We start from the raw sequence: 20,656 nt of genomic DNA on the forward strand, positions 1-20,656 counted from the left end.
GCTGACAGCCTGGGGACGGGAATGGGGGTGGGGGGGCAGGAGTAGTGTGGGCAGGGGTCAGAGCGCTGCGTCCTGTGTCAGCGGTGGCTGCGGGTGGGGAGATGCAGGGCTCAGAGGCAGGGCTGGGTGACGAGCAGCCAGCTGTGTTGAGAGGTGTGGGGGCCAGAGCAGAAAATCGGGGCCCTGTGAGTCCAGGGACATCACAGGGCTGGGCAGAAGCAGATGGAATCTGGCCGTGAAAGCGCCACCTCTGATAGCCAATCCGTGTTTAGCTACAGGTCTGGCTGTCTCCAGACGAGATCAGGCATGCAGATGTGAACGATGGCAGTCTTCATGGGATTTTATTTGATGTGTGGTTTTGTGGCCTGACCGTGGCTTCTGCTGGGTCACAGTTGTCTGTGCTACAGACACGGCACGCCGGGTGCTTATCCTTTGCAAGGAGTCCTGTTATAGAGCAGCCACCCCCCTGTTTCCTTAGCCAGCGCCCAGTGCAACGAGGACAGCGAGGCCAGGGGCTCCGAAGAGCGGCCTGTAGCTTGCTTGCCCTCCTCCCCTGGGGGCAGGGGCAGCTCTCTCCCTGGGAACTTGTCATTAGCATGTTCAGTGTGACCAGGAACAGAACCACCGGTCAATTACTGGACTCTGGGATGTGGCTGCCGCTTAAATTCCCCTTTGTGTGGCTGCCCTGCCCTTCCCATGTGCTCCCAGCAGGGTGAGCTCCCAGCAGGGTGAGCTCCCAGGCCTGTGTGCCCAGGGGTGTGTCTCCCAGGAAGGCGTGCCTCCCAGAAGCATGTGCTCTCAGGAGCGTGCACCCCAGAAAGTGTGTGTCTCCCAGCCAGGTGTGTTCTGAGGAGCGTGTACTCCTGAAAGCATGTGAGCTCTCAGGAGTGCGTACCCCCAGGAGTGTGTGTCTCCCAGCAAGGTGTGCTCTCAGGAGCGTGCACCCCCAAGGAGCATGTGTCTCCCAGTAAGGCGTCCTTTTTCAGGAGGGTATGCCCCAGGAGGGTGTGTCTCTCCAACAAGTTGCGCTTTCAGGAGGGTGTATCCCAGGGGGTGTGTGCCCCCCCAGCTAGGTGCGCCTTCAGGAGGGCGTACCCAGGAGGGTGTGTCTTCCAGGAAGAGGTGCTTTTCAGGAGGCTGTGCTTTCCGGAGGCTGTGTTCTCAGGAAGCCATGCTTCCCAGGAGTGTGTGTCCCAGGAAGGTGTGCCTCTCAGGAGTGTGTGACCCAGGAAGGCGTGCTCGCAGGATGTTGTGATCCCCAGGAGTGCGTGTCTTCTGGGGGGCGGTGTGCTCCCAGGCGGGTGTGCTCCCAGGCATGGCACTTAGTTACTTTTGCTGGCAAAGTCCTTTAGTCATGGCTTTTTCTATTCCTGCTGTCACCATTGCCTGTATCCTTGGAAGCATAAAAAAGACAAACACACAGGCACACACAGACACACACAACCCAGACACATTGACAATACGCTAGACACACGATACCTACTAAATAGTCGCTTGTAAGCCCAACAGAGCCTCAAATTCTCATTTTTGATCCTTTCTGTCCTGAATTCTTATCAGCTGGGATAATAAGCAACAACGTGGTTTTATGGCAAGTGAAGAGAGATTCAAGAAAAAATAAGGGCGTGAAGACAAGCTTGGTCCCCAAGTTGCTGCGGGGCTGTAAAGCTAAGTGCAGCTCAGTGCTGGATGCAGTGCGGGGAATGGAACCCCTGGAATGTGCTGTCAGGTGCTGCTGAGGCTGCCGGGGCAGGGGCCGGGAAGGAGCCGGGACAGCAGCTGACTGAGGCTGTGCTCCTCACCCAGGTCTTGGCTCTCAGCTCGAGTCCGGCCGGAGGCTCTTTGTGCGCAGGGTGCCACATGTTAGACACGACTGCAGATGACCCAAGGCACCGAGGCTTCAGCTGCAATGAGCTGCAGCTAACTCAGTTCTGTTTCTGCGCGGTGGCAGGTGTTTACTAACAGGCACCGGGTACTTTCACGTGGGTCTCTGGATGCTGATTTTCGAGTTTCTGTCAGAGGGAGAAGAAGACATTCAGGGCTTCCCTGATGGCTCAGGAGTTAAGTCTCAGCACTATGAAGCTGTTGGCAGCCACTGCAGCAGGAGTTCCATCCCCAGCCAGGGAGCTACGCACATGGTGCAGCAGACCTCTCCTTCCTCGCCCGCTGCTCCCCTCTCAGTGTATTTCAGTCAGCCTGCCTGTTTTGCTCCCCACTCTGTCTCTGGGAAGTCCTCTCACCCCCCATACCTCTGGCCTGTACCCCGGCTCTTGTACGCATGAATCTTAAATCATAAGAAAAGAAGACATTCAAGGGCATGTCAGTCCTCTGGAAGGAGCTCACAGGGGCATCGGGAATTGTCCTGAGTCAGATCTCACTGCCTCAGAGGCACAGTGGCTTGAGGAACTGACATCGGGCGCATGGCAGGACCTCGGGCCCGGGAGCGACACTTCCCCAGGAGGCACCTCCAGCTCGGCAGCGTTTAAATGCCCTGGTCTGTTTGGTATCCAGCGGCTTGGCCTATGGTGTTCTCCAAACCAGCCGTTGCCCTGTTCGCCATTCTGATGACTCCTGCTTTCTCTGTGCGTACCTCGCCCACAATTTTCAACCCCCTGACCTCCCTGAGTATGGCTGGTGCCCTGCAGTGCTTGTGCTTGGCTGTAGTGTTGCAGGTTTGCCGACTCCGTCTGTGTCTCCACACGACCCCACTGACTCTTCCGGCCTCCAGCTGAGCCCCACTGTCTCTGCCTGGGCTCCGCAGGGTGGGGGGCACAGCCCAGCTGCCTCACAAAGAAGAAGTGGAGGGAAGTGGGTTGTGCTCTGGGTTCTACACAGGAGTCGCCCTGGAACCCTTGTCCCGAGCCTGTAACAAGGGACGGGCCCCGGGCACTCCTCTGGCACTGCCACGGCCCGGGAGGGTTGGCACATTTGTCATGCCTGGGGTCCTGTCCCAGGAGGGGCCCCACCCAGGGTGCTGGGCGAGACTCCCCGACTGGCTGGGGCAGGTCTTCTGTGCACTCACTAGCGAACTGGTTACACCTCCGACTGCACCGCTGGCTCATGAGGGCCCCCCGATGACTCAGAGGGGTCGCCCCAGCTGTAAACGCTCTTCCCTCGAGTGATAGGCTCAGCAGAGGCTGCTCTGTGCCCTTTTGCTGGGAGGAGGCCGGGAGGTCACTGTCACGGGGGCCTGGCTGTGAGCTTTCTGGTCGTTGGCCCCAGTTTTCCCTGTGGCCCCGGGGACCCACGGGCCCGGTCATGCATGTATGTGCGCGTAGGTTGTACCGACGCATTGATCTGTGGCCCCTCTTAGTTCGCCCTGCTGTGCACACATTTCCCAAAGCAAGCCACATGGGAGACGCTGCTCTTGCCCGGAAAGGCAGTCTGTGTGTGCTCGGGGGGTGTGTTCCGCGTGTCCCCCCCACGGCCTGTCGGAGGACTCGCGCGTGGTCCGCTGTTGTGCGGTGCGGGTCTGGAGGCAGCGCCTGGTGGCAGTGGGGCGGGAGTGGGGAACACGCGTGGATCGGCGACGGTTTTGGAGCTCAGGGTGCGGGTGTCGCTGTGGCACACGAGTGTCCCCCGAGTCCTCGCTCATCTGTGCACCTTCTTCCTCTAGACCCGCAGACGCGCGCCGTGGAGACGCTCCAGGAGCACGGGGCGCCCCGTGGCCCTCATGCCAGGCCTCTGAAGCGGCCCGCGCCCCGGAAGCCGCAGCGGGAGCCCGGGACGGTGGTGGCAGAGCAGGCGGCCTACCTCACAGCAGCAGACACGCCGAGGAGCTCAAGCCCGCAGACCCGCTGCCCCTGGCGCTGCCGCTTGCCAAGAGGCCGGCCCCACAGAGGCCCCCGCCCCCGCGACGCGAGCCCAGGCCATCGAGGGGCGTGGCTGGCGCACCCGCGTCAGCCCACCTGGCCGCGCCGGGCAGGCCCCTGCCCACGCCATCCCCCGCGGCCCTGGACGTGTGCCTGGACCGCCTGTCTCTGTCACACAGCCCCGGCGCCTCGGCGGACAGGCCGCACAGAAGCGCGCCCACAGAAGAACCGGGGGCAGCTGGCGAGCATGTAGACTCCCGTGCCGCCTGCCAGGAAGCCCCGCGCCCGCCCGCGCACACGGCCACCATGGAGACCTCCCGCTCCCCCTCTCCGCAGTTTGCCCCCCAGAAGCTGACGGACAAGCCGCCCCTGCTCATCCAGGATGAGAATTCTACCAGGTACTGTCCCTGCTGGTGGCGGCTGCATCTCTTCCATCATGTGCCTCTCTGGGGGTGGGGCACGGTGGGGTCGCGCCTGAAAGACGCCTGGTTCGGCCTCCAGACTTAGGATCTTTAAGCAGGTCCTGGGGCGAACCTGCAGCCTCCTGGGTCAGGAAACCTCTAGTGAGCTCAAGACTAGCCTTTCCCACGGGGTAATGGGTACCCACGGTGCCAGGGAGTGCCCCTTTCTGGCCCACACTCCCACAGCGGGGCCAGGCAGGCGTTTCCCCCAAGCACTGGCTCTTTGTCCTCGGAATCACCTTTAGCCACAGCGTGAGGCCGCTGCGAGGGCCTCGGCTGACTGAAGGCTCCTTTTTCCAGGATCGAGCGGGTGATGGACAACAACACCACGGTGAAGATGGTGCCCATCAAGATCGTGCACGCAGAGAGCCAGCCGGAGAAGGAGAGCCGCCAGGGCCTGGCGCGCGCCGCCGAGCCACCCGCGCTGCCCAGCGGGCTGGAGAAGGACCAGCTCAGGACGCTGCGCACGTCGGAGCAGTCCTACTCCAGCTTCTGTGTGTACAGCCGCCAGGGCGCCGAGCCCGCACCCCCCGGCCAGGACAGCCGCGCCTCCCCCGCCGCGCTCAGCTACGTGAAGGCCAAGGAGCGCACGGCCGAGGACCTGAAGTCGGAGGAGCTGGCCCGGGAGATCGTGGGCAAGGACAAGTCCCTGGCCGACATCCTGGACCCCCGCGTGAAGATGAGGACCGCCATGGACCTGATGGAGGGCATCTTCCCCAAAGACGAGCACCTCTTGGAGGAAGCTCAGCAGCGGAGGAAGCTGCTCCCCAAAGTCCCCTCTCCTCGGGCCCCGGAGGACAAGTGAGTGCGCCCCATGCCCCCGAAGCCCCTGGTAGGGCCAGGGCTGGGGCCGAGGGAGGGGGAGGAGCATGCGGTCCTAAGCGCTCCCCACCCTTTGCTTACCTCTGCTGCTGCTGGAGCCTCCTGAAAGGGAAACTGAGGCAGACAGGCCTCATTCCTGGGGGTGTCGACGTCAGGGACTGACAGTCTTGACAGCGTTACCTGCTCTTTCTCGGCGGGAGGCCAAGGTGGTTGAGGGAGACACCCACGCCTGCTTCTCTACCAAGCGGCAGTTGTCAACCGGGGGCCTGTCTCCCCCAGGCACCGGGGGCCAGATCCGCCAGCTTGGTTGTCACACCCGACATCCAGAGGGCGGGGGCCAGGGTGCTGCGCCACACCCCAAAACCCAGGACAGCCAGGCCACCACAACAGAGAGTGAAAATCTCAGGTGCCTGAAATGCCAGGTGCCCGCAAGCAGAAATAGGCACTGAAGTCCGGGTCCCTGCAAGCATCTGCGTGCACAGTAGAGGGCGCCCTGTGGGGCAGCGGAGAGGGAGCAGGAGGGCCAGATGGACCAGACCGCAGAGCTAGCCCTGGTGGTAGCTAGTGGGATGGTGGGGGACACATGGGCGTCTGGGGTCCCTGCGCCCCACTGATACCGGTCGCTGTCCCACTCTCAGGTGGAGGATTTTAGCCATGCCTCTTCACTGCCCCCTTCCCCGCTGTAAAGACAACGCCCGTTGTCTTCGGCAAGCTGTTGGCAGTTCTAACTCTGCCACCTGCTCTTGGCTGCCACTTTTGCTGTCTCACGCGCCTCCGCTAGGCCACCTTTGCCCGGCCCAGCCCCAGGCGACATCCCTGCTGACCTGCTCCTGTCGTTCCTAGGAAGGAGGAGCCGAGCACGCCTGCGGCCATGCCGCTGGCCACCAGCTCCGCCTACTACAGCACGTCAGCCCCCAAGGCTGAGCTGCTGATCAAGATGAAGGACCTGCAGGAGCAGCAGGAGCCTGAGGAGGACTCAGGAAGTGACTTGGACCACGACTTGTCAGTGAAGAAGGTAGGACAGCAGAGATGCCAATGAGCATGTGGCACTGCCCTTCCGGGGATGGGGGGCTCTACCATGCCCGGGGCTTGGCGCTCTGCTCTCGCCCCAGACACTGTCTCCACAGTGGACGAAGCAGGACAGAGCCCTTCTGTCTCGTGGCATCCTCACGAGACAGAAATGTACACACACCAGTCAGCAAGCTGCAGCCCGGGAGCCAGATCTGGTCATCTGTCTTTGCAAATCAAGTGTCATTCAGACACCTCGGTTCATGGGCAGACAGTGTCTCAAGGCTTTGGCCACAGCAGCACAGCAGAGTCACTGCAACGGTGACCGTGAAGCCTTTCAAGTCGAGACTATTTCCTACTTGGCCCTTTGCAGCATAAGTTTGCCAACCCCAATGTAACCTGTTGGCGGTACAAAAATGAAAACCAGGTGAAGGGATAGAGAGAGCAGGAGGGTGATGATGGAGGAGGCACAGATGAAGGGATGATTGGACAGGGAGCTGGAGTGCCCGGAGGGCAGCCCTGTGAGTGTCCCGGCTGGCCAGGTGCGGGCCCGGCGGATGCAGAGGGTCTGGGGTAGGATGTCGGAGAAGCTGCAGAGACCCATGGCTGGAAGCGTGTGTGGCCAAGCAAGGGAAGCTCAGAGAAGAGGTCAGGGACTAAAGAGTGGGTGGCCATGAGCTCACGGTAGGGACAGAATCACTGCCACGAGTGCCAGTGTCAGGGCTGCTGTCCGAGCTTTAACATCGATGCATACGTGCCGGCTGGAGATGGTCTGTGAGAGCAGGACCCGAGACAAAGGTCAGAGGCGTCGGCTCTCTCCCCCAGCTCCCTGCTTCTCCTGCCTGACTGGTCATGGCGGCCCTACCTAGCTCCCCAACCCGTCCCTATACTGCCAGTGTGGCCCGCAGAGCTGAACAGTGTGCTGGTGTTCCACGCATTGCTGCGGCCGCCCCAGAGGCAGGCGCTGGTGTCCCTTCTGGAGCTGGTACCCCCTCTGGAGCTGGCGTCCCCTCTGGAGCTGGCACCCTCACAATCCCTGCCCTGTGCCCACAGCAGGAGCTCATCGAGAGCCTCAGCCGCAAGCTGCAGGTGCTCCGGGAGGCCCGCGAGAGCCTGCTGGAGGACATTCGGGCCAACGGAGCGCTGGGGGACGAGGTGGAGGCCATCGCCAAGGACGTCTGCAAGCCCAATGAGTTTGACAAGTTCCGCATGTTCATCGGGGACCTGGACAAGGTGGTGAACCTGCTGCTGTCCCTTTCAGGCCGCCTGGCCCGCGTGGAGAACGCCCTCAACAACCTGGATGGTAGCGCTTCTCCTGGCGACCGGGTAGGTGCAGGCGCAGCCGACCTGCAGCAGGGGGTCCCCGGGGGGCTTTCCTGGGGGTGTGGGGAGGAAGTCCAGCTGGCCGACCTGCAGCAGTGGGTCCAGGGGGGCTTTCCCGGGGATGTGGGGAAGTCCAGCTGGCCGGCTTGCAGCGGGGTGTCCCCAGGGGCCTTTCCTGGGGGTGTGGGGAGGAAGTCCAGCAGCCTGGAGCAGCCGCTGACCCCTGGTGGGGTAGGCGCCAGGGCGGCTGCAGGGCCACCTCTATCTTGAGCCCAGGGACCAAGGGGCTAAGGGTTCGCGCACATACGTGTGGTCTGCAGGCCGCTGCCTCCCTTCCAGAAAACCTCTGGGCTCTTTTCCACGCGTTGCTGCTGGTCGTTTGCCCATCGATGCCCCCCACATAGGAAATGAGCTTCACCTTGTGTGTCAGCGGCGCCCACCAGGCCCTGGCAGACCGCCGTCTCGGTGTTAGACTCCACTAGCGTGCGCTGCGTCTTCCAGGCCGCAGAGCAGCCTTGAGGAGTTTCGGGGCCTGTTCACTGGCTCCCTTTCCTGATGCGAGCAGCTTGGGGCGTTGCCCCTCCTCCGCTCTGCCAGCTCCAAGGCCTCAGAAGCTTGCGTTCGCTAGTGTCCACCGGTTTCCTCAGCGCCTTGCCCCCTTGAGTCATGCCTGATTCAAGTCCACATTTGCCTTTGGCCTTCTGACCTGGGCAGTGCAGGTGACTCCCTGGGGCCTGGCTTTTGGCCTGTGCCAGCAACGTTGCGTCTTGCCCTCCGGGTGACTAGCACCCCACGTGTGGAGAGATGGACCTCCTGAGCCGCACGTCTGTCAGAGGGCCTGGTAGACCACCGCAGGCCACTTGCTAGATCAGAGACCAGCAAACATCTGCTTATGGGGGTCTTTGTACCTAACAACCTTCCTAACGATGGTCTTTGCTGTTAATAAGAGGCCTAGCTTCTCTGGAAGCGGAGTGAAAACATTCCCTGTGCAGATGAGGGTGGCTTCAGGCTGCGCAGGAGATCTTGGCGTGATTTCGGGCGGTCCTGCAGCTATCCGTGAGCACGCTGTATAGGGACTTAAAAAGTAACAGGCTTTGGCTCCTGAGCCTCGTGGGTTATGTGCATGTTGCACTTTGCTTTGTGAGCTTGGCCCAATTTCTTGGGAGACAGGAAAATAGCAGCAAGAAGAAAGAGGCTTCTTTATAATCCTTGAAAATCTCCCAAGTGTAGATTTAAACGAGACGACACAGTCGCAGGTCGTGGGATGGCACAGCACGCGTGTGACCGAGGCCCAGGAGCTGTGTCACGCACTCTGGGGGTGTGGCAGCCACCCTGTCGGGATTTGACGTGGGCACAGCCTCATCTGTGAGCGCGTTTCTCAGAACCCGCCCGGTGGCAGGCGACCTGTGGCTGCGGTACGGTCTCTGCCACTCAGCTCTCCTTTGGTCCATCCCGCACGCACCGTCACAGAACTGGCAGACCTATTCAGGGTTTGGGGGAGCAGAGGAGCACAGCAGCAGGGATTGGCCCATGTTCCCCTGGGCTCAGGCTCCAGGACCCTCGCCGCCTCCCTGGGCGCCCGTTTGGAGGTGAGACAGGCTCACATCCCGGCTGCATGGCCGATGTTGCCTCGCCTTGCTGAGCTGCAGGCCTGCGCCAGGCCAGGGGTGGGGTAGCCCAAGTGTCCAGGGCAGCCAGGGCGGGTGCGAATCACTGTGCCCGGCGGCACAGGCTTGGGGAACCGAAGGTTTCCAGAGACAATCTAGCGAGGTGACAGAAGCGGAGTCAGGGTCTAGAGGCTGCCTTTGTCCCTCCAGACAGGAAGCGGACACGGGCAGCCGCGTGCCCGAAGCCCTCCCCGGCCCTGCAGCTTCCTGTCGCCAGCGAGCCCGGCTGATTCTCACAGCCGGAGCCACAAGCCAGGCTCAGTGAGCGTCTGTCTGCCGTCTGGCAGGAGTTGCGTGGCTGTGCCTTCCTGTGCTTGGAGACTGAGGCATCCGATGTGGGTCGGGCCCCTTCCCCGCAGACCCCCGAGACACTTAGTCCATCTCTTCCTTCGTCTCAGGGAGCCTGGAGGCTGTAGGGAAACCTGTTGTTCTGCAGGTGGACAGTGACCGTGGCTCGGATTGGGGCGTGGGGCCCTCTGTGTCCCCCAGAGCTGGACCTTTGCGGGGAGTACGGGCACCCGCCCCCCTCCTCTGTGTCTTCCCACCTCCATCCTGCCTTTCTACAGTGTGCTCAGTGGCTCCTCCTGCAGCCAGAGGGCGTGGAGACCCCCCTACTGCGGAGGGAGGTGCCCGCGTCAGTTCTCCCAGGGACCGGGGCCTTTGTCACCAGAAGTGCCCTCAGTGCCCTCACCTTGGCACCCCTCAGAGTTCCGTGGGTTCTAGCCCCCATGGCTCTGGCGCACAAGGCCGTGGGGAGGGGCGGGGGCTCAGGCTGGAGGGGCAGCCCCCAGGGACCTGCGGCCAGGATGCCCAGTGCCCCTACCCCAGGGTCTCCCCGTGGCCCCGCCTGCCCCTCACGCTGCTCCTGGCCTCAGCGGCTGCTCTTTGTCCACAGCAATCGCTGCTGGAGAAGCAGAGGGTCCTGGTCCAGCAGCACGAAGACGCCAAGGAGCTCAAGGAGAACCTGGACCGCCGCGAGCGCATCGTCTTCGACATCCTGGCCAGCTACCTCAGTGAGGACAGCCTGGCCGACTACGAGCACTTCGTCAAGATGAAGTCAGCCCTGATCATCGAGCAGCGTGAGCTGGAGGACAAGATCCACCTGGGCGAGGAGCAGCTCAAGTGCTTGTTCGACAGCCTTCAGCCCGAGAGAGGCAAATAGGCGCCTCCCGGCCGAGGCGGGGCCCTGTGGGGCGCCTCCCCGGCCGCCGGTGACACCCACCTGCATTCCTGTGGGCACAGACCTCTCCGGTGCCCACGTGCTCTGAGAAAAGCAATAAGCCCCCTGGGAAGATGTTGTGTCACGTTTTCGTTCCCCCCAGTGCCGGGCAGGCCACGCCCGTCCTGTGTCCTTCTGTGCGTCCACGTGGCGTCAGGCCGTGGCTCTGCCCCTCCTCAGCGTGCCCCCCTCCCCCTGCCTGGGCAGCAGCCGGAGGCCCCGAGGGCCACCCTGGCCCCTGTCTTGGCACCATCCCGGGCGCAGGCTGCCCCTGTGTCCCTGCTTGTCACCCAGCGGAAGGAGAAATTCAGGGCAGTGGCCTCTGACGGGCCTCCTGGAAGCTGAAGCCTTTGCAGGTGGTCACCGGGCAAGCGAGACATGGGTGACCTCCGAGTCGCCTCCCGAGGTGGCCGGAGTAAAACAACCTGGTTCCAAGCGTCTGCTGATAAAGCGCTGGCTGCGTATTTGTTTCCGCGCCCCAGGCGCTGTTTCTGAGCGGACCTTCCCACCAGGACCTCGTTCTGCGTGGGTGCGGCCCTCGAGGCACATGGGTCTTCGCTCTGGGCTCTCGCTCTGGGCTTTTCTGCCGTTCCGCCTGCCGGCAGGGCAGGGGCCTCCCTCGGGGCGCTCAGGGACGCCTGGGCCCTGCAGCCGCTGAGCTTACAGACGCGCTGGGCGTGCGGCCCTCACGTTGATTCCCTGAACACCAGGGCCCGGCCAGTAGGAGAGGGGCAGGCTCGCGGGGAGCACCCGCAGTAGTGTCCGAGGCCGCGACTTCCATCGGGAGCCCTAGAGACCTGCCCCGCGTGGCCGTGGGAGCCGAGGGCGCGGGCCTGGCTGCTGGCCTGGTTTGACCCCCCGCCGAGGCGCTGGCAAGCAAGTCCCTCCTCTGATGAATGCTCAGTGGTCAGCAATGAGGACCCCAGGGACTTCATTTTAAGGCGCACTAGTCAGACATTGGTCCTAGTGGGGGTCACTTAAACCCTCATTCCCCTGTAGCCTGTGACAGAGGCTCCCCGGCTGGTGGGGGTGCCGCTCTCAGCAGTGACTGCTGCCTTCCCAGCACAGGACTGTGGCCTGCACCGCCCGGGACACAAGCCGGACCCAGGCCGCCGCAGAGGGGTCGGATCGCAGGCCTCTGACGCAGGCGCCTCACCTCCAGCAGAGAAACACCCTGTCAGACGTTTTTATTCCCCTTAAATTAAGCTATTTCTGACCTGGAAAAAACGCTCATTCTGCCAATGACGTGACACCTCTCTCCCACCCGATGTGGCCACCAGCTCGGAGCACGGCCACCCCCAGACCTCCGTCTCTCCCCCATGGAGACGACCCCAGGAATGTCGATGAATTTTGTTTTTAATTTAGACCAGGCTTTCATCTGTGATTCCTCCCCTCCGATGCAGTGTTGTGGTCACTTTGGTGATGTGTATGTGAAATGTGAATAATGGGATCTGTGCTGTCTGTGTGTAGCCCCCTGATGTCCTTTGAGAACTTTCTCCTCCGTGTAGCGATAGGCCGTGCTCTGTGACCCTGTTCGCCAAGCACACTCCCCCATCCTGTCCAATCCCGTTTGCCCCCACGCGTCTGCTTGTCGGGAGCCCAAAGCTTCCGGGGAGGCAATGTACATAACGTTGTATATACTGCGCTACTGCACACAAGAACAACCTGGTGCTAACGTTGGCCCTTGGCATTCTTAGGCGGTGGCTGATGGCTCACCCTCTGTGATAGCCAGTTCTGGAATGCTCTGGGTAGCGAGAGTCAGGCAGCTCACATGGCTCTCATCCTGCAGTCACCGTGGAGAATGTGTTCCAGTCTCATGCTCGACACTTACCACTTACCTCTCAACAGTCCATCCTGCTTGACGTTCACACAATAAAGTGTCTCTGAATGAAGCACGTCTGACTTACCTAATTTATGTCATTTTTTAAAAAGAATCAATTATCCTCCCCATCGTCAGATTCTCGTCTCAGTCACTGGTCAGTTGGGGGTGCAGGTGGCTCTGTGACTCTGCCCCGGGGGGGCCGCACGATGCCTGGGACACGCCGCCCTGCGCAGTGGGAAGCGTGGACTTAGCTCACTGCCGGAGACACGCTCTCCTCCACGCTCGGCCAGCGGCAGATGCACCAAGGGGCCTGCCGGTCACTAGGCACATCTCCCCTCTGGGGTCCTGGCTCACCCACCTCCCTTCCATTTCGAGGCCGGTCACGTGTCCGGACCCAGAGGCAGAGGCTGTGGCACGTGCTGCACCCCTTAGTGGAAGGAGTCCGGGTCCCGGGCGGAGTGGACACGGGAGGTGTGAAGACGGCGTCACCCCCGGCTCCCGCTCCCACACCCAGGCCTGCTGATGCCCGGGGGCATGATGGCTCCCAGCTGCCAGGGCCGGGGGTGCTGTGGGTTGGGGACGGGGCAGGGGAGGGAAGGAAGTAAACTATTGGCCGAGGGAGCAAGGAGAGCGCCCATCGCTGTACCTTGGGCCCCGCCGAGCCGGCTCCCCACGGTCTCCCGGATGAGCATGACCCCGAGGCCGTGTGCCCGCAGCGCCAGTCTGCACCGGTCGGCTCGCTAGGCCTGTGGCTCTTCTTCCGGGCCTACGGCCCCCTTCTCCCCAGAGCAGCCGCTCGGTCCTCCGGGAGGAGAGCTCCGGAGCGGGAAACAGGCCAACCAGCCAAGGAGGTGATGGCAGCAGATGTCCTGGCCTCAGTCGCCAGGTTAACCAGCCTGCGGGGACAGCAAGGTTTTGTCCTTGAGTCCTGTCCTCGTGCCAGGACCCTTCGTGTCTCAGCGCCAATCTCGTAATGTTGAGATCTGCAGCATCGGAACTGTCCCCTTATGATTCATCTCCACGTTCATTTCTGTGCGCGGTTCCGCCGTGAGGACACAAAATGATTCACTGAGCATCTTCTCTGAGAGGGGCTTCAAGATCTATCCTGTGCCCCAGGTCTGCTCCGCCAGGAAGTCCGCGGGGCGTGTGAGCCGCTCGCACCTTGGTGCACATCTGGGAGGAAGTTCCTTGTCCTAGAGACCCCGGAAGCCGAGGGTGGCGGTGGGCTTGGGCGTCTGTACAAAGTTGACTCCTAGGTGTTGGGGAGCTGACGTGACGTGCCTTGCTGACAGCCCTGTTTCTCCCAGAAGCCCTATTCGAGGCTACCGCCAGTCTGCACGTTGCTCCTCACGTAACAAGCACCTCCCCTGGCCCTAGCTTAGTGCCACATCCCAGCAGGCGTGGGATCCCAGACGCAACTAGGGCTCGTCTCCCACACTTCGGGGTGTCTTCCTAAGGCACGAGCTGAGCTACCAGTGTCTTTCACCACTAAGCCACCCATGTGGGGGGCACCTCCACTGACTCCTGTGTGTGCCCAGCGCCATGGCTTTAAAGAGGCGCTGGCCATTCTGCCTGTGGGTTCGACCCCATTTCTAGGGATGAGAGGGGAAGTGTTTCAGGAAGTGATTTCGGAGACGTTTGGGTCACGGACATAGACCTTGGAATGGCGGCTGATGGGGCAATGGTGCGCACATACTCCCCCAAAGGCTGAGCAGCAAAGAGGACACACGGTGAAGACACCAAGGACAGCGCCAAGGTCAAGAAGGCCCCCTCCCCCCCCCCCCGGGTCCTCCCCTGGTGGCGCAGACGGTTGAGCGCTGCACTGTGAAGTTGTCTGCAGTCTGCAGCGCCGGTTCAATCCCAGCCGGTCGGCGAGGGGCCCGCATGGCGCAGCAGACCTCTCCTGTCTCGCCCCCTGCTCCCCTCAGCAGTGTATTTCGTCAGTCTGCCTGGTCTGCTCCCCGCTCTGTCTCTGGGGAGTCCTCTCATCCTCCCGCGCATCTGGCCTGTACCCCGGTTCTTGTATAAATAAATAAATCTTTAAAGAAGAAGAAGAAGAAGGCCCCCCGGGCTGCCGGGGCGCCTAGCGCCTGGCACCTGAGAATGTTGGTGACGAGGACAATGGTCCTGGAATGTGACGCGGCAGGAGGCAGGGAGAGAGCCTTGGGCCCAGGCCTGGCCTCAGTGTGGCTGAGGACTCAGATCCTCCGAGAGCGAGAGCAAGGAGCTGCTAAAGGACCGAGGGTCTGGCCCGCTGAAGGGCTGCCCCCTTCCGCCCCGGCCATCATTTCCTTGGAGACTGCGTCCTGGTCAGTGACATAGACTTTTCCATAACGTCAAACCGATCATTTCCCATTTGTGAAGTGGCCGGCCGAACAGCACGAAGTGTGTTTACAGTGTGTGGCCAACACCCCCGCCCTCCTCTAGACCTTCTCATCTCCTCACACCGAAACTCCCTGCCCAACAAACTCCCGCAGGTCCCCGCCCCCCCGCCCCCCAGTGGGTCCCTGTGAATGTGACTCACGTGAGTGGAGTCACACCAGGCCTGTCCCTGCCCGATGGCCTGCTTCACTTAGCGTAAAGTCCTCATTGCCCGTCCTGTGGTAGCAGGTGTCAGCCTTTCCCCCCCTTTAGGACTGGTCAGCTTCCTGTGGGGGGCTGACCACCTTTGTCCACCCGCTTCCCCATTGGTGGACGCCTGGCTTGTCCCCTCTCCCGGCTATTGTGAATAATGCTGCTGTGAACACGGGCGTGCAGGCACCTGTTGGAGTAAGTGTGTGGCTCCTCTCCCTGGGAACACACCCGGATGTGGGGGATCCCATGTTTAACTTTGGGAGACTTTGTGGTGTTTCTCAGTCCCCCTTCCTATGGTTGCCCCGCGGGCCACATGGTGTTACTTCTGCACTCAGGGGTGAGGGCCAGGCTCGCGTCGCTGCCCATTCCAGGCTCTCCTGCTGTGGGTTCTGGTAGAGCCACGTCTTGGCGCTCGCCCGTGGTCCGGAGCCGTCCGGAGTATGTGCCGTGTTGCGTTTGTGTGCCATGAGTTCGCTTTACCGTTTCGCCTTCGGAGAACCACAGGTTTTTCCTGTAAAGCACATGAGACTGGGAGGTCCGGGGGGAGGAGCTACGAGGGTATAAGAGGAGAACGCAGGAGAGAGAGGGAGAAAAAAAGAGAGGAGAACCACGAGAGAGGAGAGCGCTGCGAGAGGAGCAGAGAGAAGGCCAGGGAAGTAAGAAAGACAGGGAAAAGTGAAAGGAAAGGAAAAGGAAAAATAAAGAAGCAACCGCTAGCGTCAGGTTGTCAAGCCCCTCATTTCAATCCTCAGCCCTTCTCTTTCCGTGCCTCCGAATCCCGCGGGTCGGGACAGCCCGTGAAGACCAGGGGAGGTGGAAGGAGCCAACCTCTCGCTGGCCTGGCCATTCCCAGCAGGCCCTCCTGCTCCGCGCAGAACCTGGTACATGTGTCATCCATGGTCTCTGGGCCTTGGCACCACTGGGCTGTCCTTGGGTGTCTTTTTTTAGGTTCTCGGTCCTTCATTGCTCTGTTCCAAGTCCGTTGGCAAGCCCCCCTCTCCCAAGACCGCCTGTCTGCACGCGTCCTCGACATCCTACCCTTTTTTTTTAGTCTCCCCCTTTCTCACACCACAATTATCCAGCACAGGTGGCCTCACATTTAGCCTCCTTGGCTAATGAGAAAAAGCCACATGGCATCTCAGCCAGAGACTTGAATACGAGCCAAGGACCGCACAGGACGCATGCGTCGGGTAGGTAGCACGCATTCATGGGGTCTCACGCCTCCTGGAACACTCACCGCAAAGGCACCCTCCTGGGGAAGCGTGTAGAACTCACAGCGCGGCCCTGGCTCGGCGGGTGGTGATCCACGGGTCATCAGCCAAGTCTGGTTAGAATATTTGTGCTTTGAACGTCACAAGACCAGAAATAATCAGAAAACGCGATTCGGCTCAATCTTATTCCTAAGATTCTTTGACACTGAAGTAAGTGCATCACATCCCCAACCCGAGCCATCTCAGCCCACGTGGGTGAGAAATAACGAGTGTGCAAGGAGCGGGAGAAGTTGGACCTTTATATGTTGCTGCGGGGATTTTCAAAGGTGCAACCACTTTGGAAAACACTTTGGTGGTTGCTCAAAATGTTAAATGGAGGGTTCCTTTGGGACCCAGCAGTCCACTCCTGGGTACACAGCCAAGAGACGTGGCATGTGCACAAGTGTCTATGCTCCCAGCTGAAGTCACCCCTTGAAAGACAGCTCCCCACATCAACATGTTTAAGTGCAGCGGAGTGGGTGGGGGGCTGTCCTGCCTGAGCCAGCCTCCAGCCCCTCACCCCGCCTCCTAGGACCCAGTTCTGGGCAGGAAGGGGGATGGTCTGCCCCTGCTTCCTACCCCAGATGACCTCCCCAGAGGGAACAGCTTTTAGCCATTTCCTGCACCCCGAACTTTGCTTTCATAAACGTGTCTCCTGTCTCTACACGTGACACAGGAGCCCCTAGTGCACTCTCCCTATATGGAAAAGCAGGCAAGGTGGAACCAAGATGTTCAGAGTGCAACTGGGGTGAAACGTTATAAAAGCAAGCATGGACATGATCTTGTGTTAAACTAGGAGGGGGCTCCGGGGCACTTGCCTGGGTGACGCAGCGGTCTGCATGCTTAGGCCATGTGCACTTTGCTTTATGTACGGGATTCTTCGAAATACAAACAGCTTCCAACAAAACCTCATAATCCCAGTGGGAGTGAGGGGGGCTCGAATTTCATCTGCAGGCATCTTGGAACTCCCGGAGTGGACATGAGCAATGCTCACCCTCCTGAGTTGACAAAAGCCTGGGCAAAAAGTTGATCATTGGAATTCAGTGGTGGCAGACATGCCCATGGCAGCCTGGGGATCTGACCCCTTTGTGAGTCTTGGGGTGGGTGAATGTGCAGAGCTGGCACCCGAGGGCAACAGGCCAACCCTAGAATGGAGGAAACAGCCTCATCACGTTAGACGCCTCGGGATCAGTGTAAACAGTGGCTGCGTTCAGAGGAACGAGGTGCGTCCACAAACCTCTCTTCATGGCATCTTTTTTCTATGATAGAAAAAATGGGTCATATGCGTTTTCTTATTGAAATTCTTTATTAAATAAACTTTTGTAATAGTAAAAAAACCAAAAAACAAAACAAAACAAAACAAAAAACCCTCTTGGGCCTCCCTGGTGGCGTAGGGGTTAAGTCTCAGCACTATCACCGCAACAGCCTGAGTTTGATCCCCAGTCAGGGAGGTGACCCACATGGCACAGCAGACCTCTCCTGCCTCTTCGCTGCTCCCCTCAGCAGTGGATTTCTGTGGATCTGCCTGTTCTGCTCCCCACTCTGTCTCTGGTGAAGCCTCTTACCTCCCCCGCCTCAGTTCTTTCATACATAAATATTTAAATAACTTTAAAAAAATTAAAACCCTCTTAATCCCTCTGATCCACTTAAAAATGCTTTACTCCACCTAGACCCCCCCCCCCAAGTTCTACTCATCGCCTGGATTCTGTCACGCTGGCGGGTGGCCGCTGTGTGTGCTTGACGCGCTGTGATATGATAGACATTTTCCTTTGGGGCAACTCGAATGGCTGCGCTCGAAGAGTAAAAATAACAATAGAGAGGACTGGGAGAAACGACCCTTCAAGCGCGGTTGGTGGAAAGGTAAGATCGAGTAGCCCCTTGGGGAAGCGGCTTAGCACTTTCTAGAAAGTTCAACATCCTTTCGCCGTAGGGCCCACCGGCCTCACCCCTAGTTCTCTGTACCGAGAAGTGAGCACGTCTGCCCACCTGGACAGAGCTTTCGATACGAACGTTTATAGCAGCATTATTCATAATAGCCAAACACGTGGGGCCAACCCAAGTGGCCAGACACAGATGGATGTGGAAATGGTGGCACGTCCCTGCCATTGAATCCTGTTCTGCCAGAAAAAGGAACAAACTACTCATGTAGGTGACAACATCCTTGAAAACATTGTGCAAAGCGAAAAAGCAGACACCCGACCCCGGCCCGCATGGCCGCAGCTGTTTTGCTCATGAGCCTGGGCGCTGCTGCCTGGCTGTGGCGCTCGTTATTGACCAGGCCCTGTCGTCGGGCCTGACCTCAGTGCCCACTTTTCCATGTTACAGACCGCCGGGATGGCCATCTCTGTGACTAAATATGTGTGGTCCACCTTAATTACGTCTTTGGAGTAATGCCCAGAAGTATAACTGCCTCTTTGGAGGTTTGCACAGTGCAAGGTTTTTGGTAAATATTGCAAATACAGCCAAGTTTGCTCATTCTGCTCTGCCACCGGCAGGAGCAGGAGTCGAATGTCTCTCTCAAATCGAGCACTTCCTGCTGGTGCTGCTCTGCCCCGGGGCTGGCGGGGAGGCTGCTCCAGGCCCAAAGGCCCCGCCCTCATGATGCCCTGTATTTGTTTGCAGTTCCCCTGGCCAGCATGGTCTTGTTCATCAATAACGCCAATTGCCAAATAGCAGGCTTCGCTCTGCTCACCATCGGATGGATCCTCTGCACCACTTCCATGGGCCTTGACGAGTGGCGTGTGTGGTACATGGAAAAGCCCCTGGTCGCCCCCTCTGGCGTGGCCTGTGTGGGCCTGTGGAAAGTCTGTATTCAGCACCATAACAGAAAGTTCAACAGACCCACACATTGCTACTATTACTCCCACCGCGACGCCTTCCTCCCGCTGTCCATTCGTGTCACCCAGAGCCTCATGCTGGCCGCCTGCATCATGGGGCTCATGGGAAAAGCCTTGATCATATTTGCGCTCAGGAACGTGTACATGGGGCCTCCTCATAAGAATGCCGCCTGCCACCAGTTCATGGCTTCGGGAATTCTGAGCATGGTGGCCAGCGTGTGTACCTCGATCACTGTGCTCTGGAATTACTACTCCATCATGAAGGAAGAAGGGGTGGCCTTCCCGCCCCTGCTCCATTTGCCCTTCAAGCCAGACATTCAGGATATTGGCAGTGCCATCTTCGTGGCAGCTCTGGCTGCCTTCCTCCTGCTGCTGAGCAGCCTGTCTTTCCTCTCCTACAAATCCCCCTTGGTCAGCCAAGTGCACCCTCAGGGTTCAGACATATAAGAACTCTATTTACTTTGGCCTTCCAAGTCCAACTTTCCCAGAAGCTAGAAAGTATTACCAGTATGTTCTATCAAATACTTCCAAGAACTCAAGACCATGGCAAATGTTGTTTTGGACAGTAGTCAACTGCTTCCTTCTGCCATCTTATCTCTCTGAAATTGACTTCTTTGTGGGCTGGTTGGACTAAGGAACTTTCAATGACTTGCCCATCTGCCAGTCGGTCTGGATTTTAATTACCATTGAATAAATAATATGATAAACCTAGTGTGTGCAAAAGAGTTTCTGAGGTGCCCACGCCTTCCCCTTACACATCTGCTGAAACACCTGGCCACGGGCACAGCAGCTGTTGCACAGACCTGTTCCATGCTGTTCTACAAGGTTGAGAAAACAAAGTAAGAACCCCATGTCTGTGACCAGACTCATCAGTGATCAGAGTCCACCATGTTAGCTTGACCTCGCCTTCCTTCCCCTCTCCATCTTTTTCTTTTTCTGAAGGATTCGAAAGCAACCCCCAGATTCCATGTCTCTTCACCCCTATCTACTGCAATATTACTCTGTGAACATGGATGTTTTCTCGCCTCATCATACTGTACCTAAAAATATTAATCACTGGGTCTCTCCGGTGGCGCAGGTGGTTGAGCACAGCGCTGTGAAGTTGTCCACAGCCTCTGCAGGGCCAGTTCGATCCCCACCGGCCGCGGAGCAACCCACATGGCGCGGCAGACCTCTCCTGTCTCGCCCGCTGCTCCCCTCAGCAGTGTATTTCGTCAGTCTGCCTGTTCTGTTCCCCGCTGCGTCTCTGGTGAATCCTCTCACCCTCCCGCACATCTGGCCTGTACCCCGGCTCTTGTGTAAATAAAAAATAAATCTTTACAAAAAATTAATCATTACCCCTATCACATACTTAGGATTTTTAAAAACCTTGAACATCACTGTACAGTTAGTTGTATTTTCCCCCACACAAGGCGCTTGCTCTGCCTCCTAGGTCTTAAGTTAAAGGACTCCTATTACGCCCCCTGGAGCCCCTTGGCCCTTGTTCCAAAATAAATGGCCTTGATTTGCTGAAGAAAGTGAGTCCATTGTCTTGTCATTAAATTCGTTGCCTCTTGAATCCTGACCAGAGTCCAGGTCAGCTCTTGGGGGAAGAAGCTGGCAGGCGCAGCGCCCCGTACTTCGCTGATCGACTCCCCGCAGCACGGACGAGCTCTCCTCTGTCGTGCCGCGAAGGCTGCCAGCGAGCAAAGCCACCAAACTTCCAGCAACAGGCTCACCTGCCGCCGACCCTTGCTTCAGTCAGTTGTTGCCTGAGGACCGCCCCTCGTGGCTTCCTATGTGGCGATCTTTCCATGCTGCTGGGATGCTTGTGCAAGAACTTTCCCTCTTCCAGCGTGGCTGTTCCTCCAAAATGTCACACATG

General features: G+C 59.3%; 2 protein-coding genes across 2 annotated transcripts in view; both read left to right on the plus strand.

Moving 5' to 3' along the window:
* The window catches only part of SHROOM2 (shroom family member 2), a gene marked incomplete at both ends in the record, with an annotated part of 76,815 nt that extends 66,563 nt beyond the window's left edge, over nt 1–10,252 (plus strand). Inside the window, 5 exons of the mRNA XM_084258179.1 lie at nt 3,614–4,207; nt 4,571–5,071; nt 5,936–6,107; nt 7,154–7,426; nt 9,986–10,252. Of these exons, the coding sequence (XP_084114305.1) occupies nt 3,614–4,207; nt 4,571–5,071; nt 5,936–6,107; nt 7,154–7,426; nt 9,986–10,252 (1,807 nt within the window). The remainder of the gene's footprint in view (nt 1–3,613; nt 4,208–4,570; nt 5,072–5,935; nt 6,108–7,153; nt 7,427–9,985) is intronic.
* An 8,339-nt stretch (nt 10,253–18,591) lies between these two features.
* Nucleotides 18,592–19,278, plus strand: CLDN34 (claudin 34; the record flags this gene model as incomplete). Its single annotated transcript, XM_084258736.1, has 1 exon — nt 18,592–19,278. The coding sequence occupies one exon, from the start codon at nt 18,592–18,594 to the stop codon at nt 19,237–19,239; it is 648 nt and encodes a 215-aa protein (XP_084114862.1). The 3' UTR covers nt 19,240–19,278.
* Between the last annotated feature and the right edge of the window lie 1,378 nt (nt 19,279–20,656).

The sequence above is a fragment of the Talpa europaea genome (genome assembly GCF_964194135.1).
Source record: "Talpa europaea genome assembly, chromosome: X".
In the NCBI taxonomy this organism is placed as follows: Eukaryota; Metazoa; Chordata; class Mammalia; order Eulipotyphla; family Talpidae; genus Talpa; species Talpa europaea.